Below are 11,612 nucleotides of genomic sequence, written 5' to 3' on the forward strand. Positions count from 1 at the left end.
TCTTTGTCACAGCAGTATATGTCAGGGAAAAGGCTATTATATTTCCATCTTACTGACATTGACTTTTGCAGGATTATCCCATAAATGGGTTTGTAAACTTTAACTGACTTTACACCTGGTGAAGGTGTCTTAGTAGTAATTGAAACACATATTCCAAATTACCAAAGAATGAATATATGATCAGAGAAAACCTTCTGTGATACTTTAGCAGTTTTCTGTGAAAGAGAAACATCTAATTTCTAATTACACATAAAATCCAAGGTCTTTCCAGTTAAGTTGGAAAGAATTAAATCAGACTTGGTCAGTAATTTTCTAACTGAACTTTTTATCCAATGGATAATTTCAGGATTTTGTGCGCATTTTACTTTGCTCATAAAATTACATCTATCTCGGAGATTTCCTGACTACAGGTAACTATTCCACTGAGTTGCTCAGAGCTGTGGTGCTGGGTCATCTTTGGCAGCACAGGGACTAGAACCACTGGTTTTTAAACAACCAGTTTACTGCTACCTCAGTTTATGGTCTTAGAAGTAGACAAAATCAGAAAGATGTTGATTCAAATTTTGTAAAAGACATTTCAGAATACTCATTCTTCTGAGGATTTAATCTTGGTGGCCTTTTTCAAGGTTTTTTTATGTACTTAATTTTCTTCACAGCAGGAATTCTGCATTCCAGCCCACCCTAATAGAAATCAATGCCAATGATGTAATGCTTTTTGCGGTGCAGTTGCCTGTGCATTAGAAAATAACACATTGATGATAAAAAGGGACTGTCAAAAGGTACAACCATTTGCAGCTCCAGCTGAGCCTTGCATGTTTGACATCTCTGACAAACAGGTGTCTCAGTTATCTTACCTGAATGTATTTGGGGTTAGGAAATACAGTGATATTAATAAAAATCTTCAGTATAGAGGAAAATATTCAAACCTTCATCAAGCCTTTAATAAAAAGGGAAAAGAAAGCTACTGAATATAACTAAGTGGTGTCAGAGGTATTATAAAAACAAGAAAGGAAGAAAGAAACCATTCAAAACAAACATATAACTGCAGGTAAGCACGATGTTAGATGTTGATTCTTCAATAAATTCTGCAGACAACACAGCAGAAAAAAAAACAACAGTAGTATTTCATTTCAATTTTCCCAGGCAGAAAAACAGTTCTCTATTGTAGACGAACAAAAGAAAGAAGTAAATACTACCCAGCAGTCTGTTCCCTAGTGTCCTTCTGGCATAAATTACACTAACAGTGAACTATTCAAATGTAGCTGCCTCCAAACACTATTTATCAGAGAAATTCACAACAATTAAAGATCTGCATAATATTTATGGAGGCTACTTATTTTCCTGGGGGCGCCAAAAGTCTGGAGAAGGGTTGGGTCAAACAAACTGCAGCCAATGTCAAACAACAGATAATGGAGCTTAAGCACTTGCATAGACAAACATCTTCCTTTAGATCTCTCCCTGTTAAATAACACTGCATCACATAATATCTGCATTAGAACCGTAGAAGGTTGCACAGCTAGAATTCAACAGTCTCTAAGGCTGAAAAACTCAAATAAGTAGTAGCACAAACCCAGGCAATAATGCTGAATGACTATGATTGCAAACATTTAGTTATGCCATCACGCAGCAGCCATGAGATCAGTGAGGAAGACCTGAGAAAAAGGGTTTTTTAAACTTTGGAGGGATATTGGTAGAACTACTAGTTCTGGAAAAAGTAAAGTTTTAATGTATGTCTCATGTTTTTCTGTTCTTCAGCAGATGATACCTCAAAGTATACTGGCTTCTCTGAAAATCAGATGTATTTGCCTAAATTGCCAAACAGAGAAGCAATTTAGGAATACTTTTTTTTCTCATCATTTTATGACACTGACTCAGATGAGCATTACTTCTCTTACTCATTCTAAAGAACCCATACTAAACCTCCTGACTGTCCAGCTTCATTGCACAGACCATAAACAGCACAATGGCAGCTAATTAATACTTATTCTCAGGGCATTCAGGTCAAGAAGAATCAAAATTTTAATATACCAGTTTTCACCTTTTTTTGATTTGCAGACACCCTAAATATTGCCAGTGGTGGCAATACTTTATACAACAAAGGCAAGCAATAGATTTGGGGGAGTTTAGATTACAGGTCTGTGACTGCTAGTTATAGATTACCTAGCAGTACTTAACTGATTCAGTTGAGGTGCAAATATGTGATTAGAATTGTCTTGAATTAGCCAAAGTACACAACACAGATGTTTATGCTGGCCTTCTTTCAGGCCAGCTTTCTCTTGGCTAGAGAAGCACAGATGTTATCTGATGCATTATAAAGCTCGAATGATGTGGGCAGTACTTGATCTTCACAAAATCTGCTAGTTCAAAGTTAACCTTTCAAAAATATTGGAATAAAATTGAACCCTCAGGACAAGTTCATATTGCATAAACACTTTCTGTCATGTTTTGATCTAATACTAGGTACCCTAGAGGAGGATTTATAGTATCACAGAATCAAGGACTTAGAACATGAGCAATTTAAGACTATGATTGCTTTGTTGGAGAGCTGTTCAAGCAGGACCATCTCCTTTCACTTTTACTTCAGATATTCCCACTCTCAGACAACTTCCTCCATTGTAAGGATGCAGCTAGATATAGAAACACAGAAGGAATCCAACGTAGGAACTGACCGAAGTTTAAATTTATAGTAGGGGTAAAAACAGTTATTATGGGTTATTTTTAACACTGAAGAATTGTCTGCATGGCATCAAAACCAGTCATACTAGAACAGCTAAGAAAGATAGCATGGAGGCAGCAATGAGAGTTGGGAGGCAAGAATGAATCGTGGGAGACAACTTAATCCATGATGGCCTCTGAAAAAGGTCATCTTTTAGGGACCATGTAGCTGACAAAACCCTTCAGCTCACAAAAGACCAGTTCAGAAATCACTTTTCTAGCAGAACCCCAGGAATAAATGCAACAGGTCATGTTAACAGTATTTGACTTACATTTAGGAAATTACATATGCTAGCAAACAGTCAGAATCACCCAAACTTTTAGGAGTAAGTCACATACTCCTTTAAGATCACTATCCCTTGCATATATGTATTCAGAGAATATCTGTCTATGGTCTGAGCCACAGACTACTCTGCAACCAGTTGCAGCCTTTAACAGATATTGAATGCCTTTAGTAGTTCTTTACAAGTAAATCTAAGCAGTTTTCTAAAAGAAAAGAGAGGCTGGGGAGAAGGCTGGCTTCTTCAGTCTGCAACACTGCCTGACTAATTGTGAAGCTTTATGGACCATGAAAACTGAGTCACTTCATTGTCAGCTGTAACTTTATAACTGATGTATTCAATTTCTGTTCAGCTTCCCTTAACCGCAGCAGAGTGCAATTTTCTCTCTTATTTTAGTCACAACTGCTCAGTTTATTCTACCTCAGGAAAACTCAAGGATTGGCTTTATACTAAGTTCTGACCACCTCTGTAGCTCCTCTCCATGAGGCCTTGTTTTAAAAAGCTCCATAAATTGCATTGGTGAGCTCACATACTTGAAATTGTATGGGAAGGCAGTAAAGGAAAAACAAAAAAGCTCCCAAACTGCTGTCACCGGAGAATGAGTAAAGCACTCCATCGCTCTGCAGTTTGCGGGTCAAGCTTAGACCATTTGGTCCTTGGTTGGTTGGTTGGTTGGTTGGTTGGTTTTTCTTCCTTCTGGAGGGCTTTGGATGTTTTCTTTGGTTTTTTGACAAAAAAAAAACCTCTTGCAGGTTAGATATGACAATACAGTAGTAGCACTGGAGGACTTGCTACCATTCAGTAGATCTTAAACCTTCTTTACAGTCTTAGATTTCTAATAGTCTCCAGTAAATGGCAGTAGAAATAATTGCAACAGTTTTGTTCTAGCCCTCCTCCAGAGATAACCCAGAGTAAACTCAGGAGTAAACCAGATTGGATGGCAAACGTAAACACAATGGAACAGTACTAAATGCTTAGTTCACTCCTAAACAATTATTTATCTTACAGAAAACTTCTGTCAGACACAATTTTGATAAACCTGAGGTTATGTTTCTCTTTCAGATGTATGAAGTCAATGCCTATTTTTATTATATCTTCCACTAGTAACTATGTAATTTCAGTATTTAGGCATTTGCATTTTTCAAACTCTATATAATTAACAAGACAAAAGGCTTTTTTTAGCCTATCCAGATATTTTGACTTCATTTTGTTGTAAAGGTGGAGCAGAAACTGGGAGTTACGTGTGGGAGGGCAGTATGAACTCAGAGTTTTTGACCAATAGCTCTGAGAAACTGCTGTTTTGTGGCAGGCTTCAATGTATACCAGCTAAATTGAAGAATGGAATTTTTGAAAGACACATTTATAATAATTGGTCAGTCTGCAGGGCAAACAAGGGCCCCTGCACAAGTAGCTGGCAGGAGTTCAAAATAGGAGGAAAGCAATTATTTGTGTAGTGGATTATATGCAATCTCTTTCTAGGCAGAGATCTGAATTGAACATTTATAAGTTAAATAGTCACAGAAAGCATCTTTTAGGAAATCTTAAAAGAGTTTGATGTAGCATAAGCAGAGTCAGAAGTTTAAGATAAATAAAAATAGAGAATATAGACATTTGAGACTTCATTTAATTGCAGTTTAGCAGCCAGCTTCAGAAAATGTTATCTTTAATTTCCTTTGCAGTGTTCTTAGATAAAATACTTAATTTTAATTGGAAGCATATGTGAGGGGTGTGTGTACATGTACATTTAAAGGTCTACATATGGGGAATTTCAATATTATATTGTATTATTTGGGGACTGTGAGACCCGTAAAGACATGCTGCTGCTGTTCTTAGTGATATCATAGGCAAATTATGGCTTGTGCACCACTTCTTCAATTTGCAATTATTTCTAGTAGACCTTTCTATAATCACAGCAATTCACCTACCCATAGTAAATTGAAGGATTAGCATTTAGTCTAATCCATCAAAAGTACTGATATGTGCCAGAAATGGCAGCAAAAAATTAATATGAACCAGAAAATTAATTCTGTGCCTCCTGTACATGATAATAATGGAAATACCTTTCTAACAGCAAAATAACATCATTATTCTAATATGACTGGATGAAAGAGTTCTCTAAATTGCTAATCCTAAGTAGCTGAAATATGTATAGTTATTGAAAAATATAATATTTATCATATTATAAATTTAATTAGATACATAGTTTTAGGTTACAAAGTTATAATTACAAATTGTTTACCTTGACTACTCAGGCACAGAAACAGACTCTGGTTTCAAACTCAAAAGAAGTCGTTCACAATTTATAATGGAACAATTCTTACTGTAATTATAGAACTAATACGATACATATCAATCAATAGGTAAATCATTATATAATGTCTTCATTTTTCTGCTCAGAGTATTTCTGAAATCATATTTGATGAATAACAGCTTTAATTTTTCTTAAATTCCCTTTAGAAATAGCTGTCATTTGGTTTACTTTTAAGTGCTTAAGATTTTCCTTTAAGGAAAAATTTTCACATTAGGAAAAAGTAAAAACAGGCAACATTACAAGTAAAAATTACTTGAACTGTACATCCATTTGTTCCTAATATAGTTAGCAGTAAGTGACAATTTCTGTCTCGCCATTTTTTATCATAGTTATTCACCTATAACTCTAGCTCTTCTCCTCTCTTTGATTGTTCAGTCCTCACAAATTTATAAACCTTTATATCACAAAATGTTAAGTTTTAATAATGATAATCTCTTCAATTAACCTTTACTGAACTTTCATATTTTAGGCAAATTGAGCATACAAAAAGGACAATAAGCAAACACAACCAAATACAGTATAAAATAAAATGTGAACAAGGAACTTAGAAAAACAAAGGTACGCAGTTTTGGAAATTGTTGTATAGCTCTTCCACCTGTATCCACAGACCTGATGAAGGAATGACTGGGTGAGGTTCCCTAACTAAAGTTACCCATTCTGGTCCATTTTAGACCTAACAGGCTGCTAATCTGGATTCCGTCTGATGCCTTTAAAAGCATTCTCTCTTCAGAAAATTCAGCAGGTGTGGAGGAAGCCATTTCTTTACTTTCATTGACACCAAGCCAAGTTTCCTCAAATCAGTGACTTGGGCCCCTTTTTGCCTCTACAAAATGTGTACGTGTGCAGTGATAGGCATTTGTCACTGCAGCAATGCAGGATCAACAAACTGGCTCTATGAGTCAGTCCCTTGTAGTGTTTAAAACAGTTTACTCTCCGTTCTGCAGAAATTGGGATCTATTATGTTGGATGTGGAGGAAAAGAAAGGGAAGAAGGTAAGGAAAGAAGCTTATGCTTTTCTTCAAACCCCTTTTGCCATCTAAGCTACCACAAATTAGACTTAGGACAGTGATCGCAAAAACATATTCTCTTTTTAAATCAACAATTACATAAAGTAGCCTATTCTAACCACATGTGAACTGCAATCCCCCAAACTCTTGGGACCTTGGATTTTCTGGCCTCTTAGAGACAATTCTAGCAACTTTGTATATCTATGAAAAGCAAGCTATTTTCTCACTAATGAATTCAAAGCTCAGAAATGGAACTCACCCCTAATACTACGTTCAACAGTGGTGGGGACACAAGAAGCTACTTGCAAAGAAGATGCCTACTTGCAAAATAAGATAAATTGGGAGGGTCTGACTGTTCTGTGGGTGACATTGAGTGAACTGGCAGACAGCAAACATATAGCATAGACAGCACACCATTTCACAGAATAATGAAGAACACAGACTTAAGTCAAGTCTACCTGCAGATTAAAGAGAAACCAAGCACTGTAGGACCAGTAAGTATATAGAGCTCTGCTTTAAATCTGGTTCTCTGGGTTCTGAATGAAAAGAAGCTGCTTCTCTTTCAGAGCTCACTAACCATGCTCTATCAGTATCTGAAAATAAACTCTAGGCAGCAAATCTTCCGGTCCTATTGACACCAGAATACATTTAAGCTGGAGACTTAGTTAAGTTGGAGTCTAAAGTAAGATTCTAACCAATAGATAATGAAAGGCTAAGGGAGAAAAAGTGCAATCAGAGGCATTAAATGGTCTGAGAAGGACCCTCTTGGCCAGGCTGTGACAAGATGTCTTCTGAAGTGGAAGGTGTACAACACTCCCCTTCAGTGAGGCAGCTGGAATTCCAGCAGTGGCTTGAATGGCTTTTGTTCTTACTCTTCTGCATAACAAAGAATTATAAAAGCTACACTATTATATGAGTTATTTAGCTGTCACTTGTTATTTGGTTTTGTTTTCTCCCTGAAGTACAAAACCTTAGAAGCTCGCAGTCTGCATACTGAAAATGTCTTAATTCAAAGACCAGAATCTCCAGTCAAGATAGAAATCTACACGACTCATTTTCACAAGTAAATCCTGTTTCAGTGAGCTTCTGTTTTATACACTCAGGCATCAATAAACTCAGCACCAATGCTAAGAATCAAGTTATTAATTTCAAATTAATCTCTTCTCTGCCAGATAATCTCCTTGTTTGCATAATTGCTGCAATTGCAATGTAAAGAAAATAGAGTTGGATTTTTACTTGCTATGCAGAAGGCAGAGTTTGGCTGTAAGGCCACATGGACCCGACGAAAGTCAGGTATGGTTTTCATTCTATTCAAAACATCCAAGCCTTTATCGCAGCACTTAGGGAGAGCATTACGTTAACAAGGTCTAAGTAAACCTATAGATTAGAAAATGCATAGAAAGGCCCTTTCATTCAAGCTCCCACAATACCCAGCTTTTCTTACTGGGCATTCAAATAAGGATTTTCATGTATCCTTAAGCTTATTCTTCTCAACTATCTTATAGAACAGTCTGAATTTACAAAAATAAATTAAAAAAACCAACAAACCAACAACAAAAACACACCAAGACATATGAGGTTAAATATATATGGAATTCTGCAGCCAAATCTGTAATTAAATGTCTATTATGCGAAAAGCTGAAATGCTAACAGAAAATAAAAGCTCATTTTAAGTAAGGACCTACTGTGCAGCTTTTAAACACTATCTAGTTACCTAAATGGAATCCAATGTTCTTTCAGAAATAATGACCTGCTTACAAGAAGATAATCAGCACTTTCGACTGGCAAAATACCATAATTCTGAAATCACATGTATACATTGGTGAAAGATCTGTAGGCCTGTGGACACTATCCACAAGAGCAGATTCAGCTTCATAATTCACACCATGTCTTGACTTCAGCATAGATATACTACCATATACTACTTTAAAACCTCAGTAATTTGGCTTCATACCTACTTAGTTTAATTAGCAGTTCCCCTCCCTAAGATGAAACAATTCTCCCGACTGACGATTTATAAAAGAATTCTTCCCAAATCAGATTATCTGTGGCAGTCCCACTTATCTGCCTCTCTCCCCTACCACATACAAACATACTTCTACTTTGATATCTGTGCATCAGCAAAATGAATCCTTTTCCTTAATGTCTGATGCTTATTACTACAAACTGAGCACAGCGATCTGCTCTGAAAACTTCAACTCCATCAACTCCAATTTCCCCATACAATATTCATAATATTGACTAGTCAGTGATTTCCAATTGTGAATAATTTAAATGAAATCACAGCGAAGTCTGAAAAATAGTCAGCTGAGCACATATCTAATAATATAACCCATTTCATTTAAATACAAGTATTTTAGCACTATCTTGTCCTGCAGTCACAACAGTCACGTGGTTGGCACCAACCTGTGAAAGATGAATGGTTTTCAGACACTTAAGCTCTATTTGATTTTGAAACACCACAAACTCCAATTATTGTTTTAACTACTCCTAAAGAAGCATGAACCTTATTTCCTGGAGCTGTTGTACTGAGTGTCACTAATGTTTAGTTATTTACATTAATTACATTTATTTACATTAGTTTGTTTAATGGAACCATTCCAGAGGCAGCTGAAGGAATGTTTCAACCCAAGAGCTTAGCGGTAACAGAGAATTTACAGAACAAACAAAAGCAGCAGCTTAGACCCTATACAAATGGAAGTCTGCACAAACTGATGGAGGTCTCTAGTAGCAGAAACTCAGAGGCATCAGGAAATTATCAAAATATTTGCTCTGTTATGTACACTTTGGGGTTTCTAGGGGCAAAATATCTTCAACAGAGTGAGGATAGGATTCAGAGCAAATATTCAATAGCATATCACAGAGAAGTTTTGATAAATCCCTGGCCACAACTGAAAAGTGACTTTCCAATGAAGGAAATCACTTTCTCTTGAAAGAAAGCAGCTGGTGGAAACTCCCCTTCCCACAGCCAGCTTGAATCTCTACCCAATGCATAGGGGAAACAGGCAGTGCCATAGCCAATGCATCTAATCCTTTTAGCACTGTAAGTAACCCATTTTCCTTCAACAGCTGAGACACTATATAGCATCTGTGGAATACCTTTAGAAACCCAGTATTTCAGGTCTTTCCAGAAAATATAATAGTGCCATTTCCTTGCTTCCGAAACAACAAATGTAACATGTATTTTTTGGTAACACCCTGACATCAGCTTTCAGAGCAAAAACCAGACAAATACTTAAAGGGAGGCGTTGAAGTTTAAGGGATTTAGAACACACTAGTTCGATGGAGTTTCTCTCTGACAGGTTGTGGATGTTTATTTACTGATCATTTGCACCAAAAGTCTACACTGAAAATTGCATTTGAGAGGAGTGAATTAGACACAGCAGGTGCCTAGTGGCCCCTTCCAATAGTCCTTCAATCAGTTTTTAGCACTATTGAGCACCAAAATAATTGACAAAAAAACAGAGACATAGCATCCTCCTAAAAGCTAAACACCTTTTAATATAGACTTCTTTACCTGCACTCTCAAAAAGCAAAGTATTGATACCTCCTATGGAACTGCAACAATATACTTACCTATATATACTGACAGAAATAATGAAACAGCTCCAGCAGTGCTGATTCTGAAGATAACATTTACAAAACCATATCAGAGCAATGGAAGTATTAACCTGAAAGGACTTACCTGCATTTCAATTTGGATAATAACTCTCACTAGTTATATATATTTTAAATGAGGTGATTGAACCTTATACAGTCTGACATTAATCTAAGTAACATCAGATATGACAGTGATGTACTGTATTATGAGAGTAAATACTATTCACAGCTTAGAGATAACTCTCCCATTTGCTAATTAGTCATTTTAACAAACAGATGAAAACGATTTTTCCCAGGGAACAGAACAAAAGCCAAGGAGAAGCTACTCACATTCCTTTGAGCCGTTGCCACATTTTCTCTGCATGTCCTCCTATTTGATACTTTATAGAGGTGCTTTCCAGTTCCCGAGTTGTTTCAGTCGCTCGAGCCCCCATCGTTATTGTCCTACAGCAATACAGTTACAGTCAGGCTCAGCAGCAAGTAAAAGCATTCTTTAGTCCACTACAAATGTCAGAAGATCCACGCATGTTAGACAGCAGCTGCTGTCATATCAAAACACATCAGAATTACAACAGCTGAGGGACGATCCTGCCTGAATCGCTATTCACTTTGATAGACAAATCCTCTCTTCCCCCCCTCCCCAAGCACAGAGCAAGTACACACAGCTTCTCTGACCTCACCAGTCTAATCCATACGGGTGAGCCAGCTACTATACTACTGACTGCTCAAGCTCCTTTCTTATGCACTTTTTCTGCTGTAGGAATACGCACAGAAGCACAAAAGATTCCTTAAAATGGACTATAATTCATTGCCATGCAGGATAATTGTGAATGGCTTTAACAATCCAGAAGGAAAGGCTGGTTTCTGCTCTGCAGGTTGGAGAAACAGGCTGCAATAGGAAAGCAGATGGTAGAAGCCAGTATCAGCCACATCACCCCACAAAAAGAGTGCATGTTCAAATGCCAGAGCTTTCCTCCCTTTAGTTGATCCTGAATTGATTCTTAAGGAATAAATATCTACCAGCCTCTCAATAAAAATATGACTGTACAAATGCTAAGTCGGTAGTGAAGACATGTATAAATCCCTGCAGAAGAGAAATCAGAGAGCTCTACAGGTTGTTATTGAAGGAATATGCTGTAATGATGACTATTCACCTTCTCCTAGCAACTCCCCTCAGTAGGTAACTGTCAACGTAACTGGTGGAAAATGCAGCAGCTGCAAGACAGCCCGCTCAGCGAATCCTTCGGGACAGCAGCATGCGTGTGTCAAAATCTGGTGTTGAACTGTGTGTGTCTGCCAGCAAAAAACAATTAAGTGCATGCAAACAGCAAAAGGGTTGAGGACTAAACAGTACGGCAGCCATGCAGCAGATTGCCAGCTCTGCCTTTCAAGTGCAAACCTAAGAACCCAGTTGTACAGCCAAAGCTGGGTTTTGGAGAGGGCAAGGGAGAGGATTTCCTTGCTGCTTGCTTAGCCACAGACTTGGGTTTGAAAAGCTGCTCCTGTACTCTGCAAATAGCACCTGTCTTGCTTGGTGAGTCAGTAACAATCTTCATTTCTGAAGCAGCTGCCAAATAATCAAATATACCACAGACTTATCTCAGTGATCATGTTTGTTTCAATCAGAGTAAGAGCTCTGCAAGAAGCCAGGCAAGAGGGGTGTGCCAAGTAGGAGTAAATATGTCTGAGTTTAACCAG

The 11,612-nt window shown here is 37.4% G+C and overlaps 1 protein-coding gene across 1 annotated transcript in view; it reads right to left on the bottom strand.

Moving 5' to 3' along the window:
• The window catches only part of PDE1A (phosphodiesterase 1A), a 162,886-nt gene extending 152,534 nt beyond the window's left edge, over positions 1 to 10,352 (bottom strand). The window contains exon 1 of the mRNA XM_074829278.1: positions 10,245 to 10,352. Within this exon, the coding sequence (XP_074685379.1) occupies positions 10,245 to 10,348 (104 nt within the window). The 5' untranslated portion in view covers positions 10,349 to 10,352. The remainder of the gene's footprint in view (positions 1 to 10,244) is intronic.
• Between the last annotated feature and the right edge of the window lie 1,260 nt (positions 10,353 to 11,612).

The sequence above is a fragment of the Strix aluco genome, chromosome 6 (genome assembly GCF_031877795.1).
Source record: "Strix aluco isolate bStrAlu1 chromosome 6, bStrAlu1.hap1, whole genome shotgun sequence".
In the NCBI taxonomy this organism is placed as follows: Eukaryota; Metazoa; Chordata; class Aves; order Strigiformes; family Strigidae; genus Strix; species Strix aluco.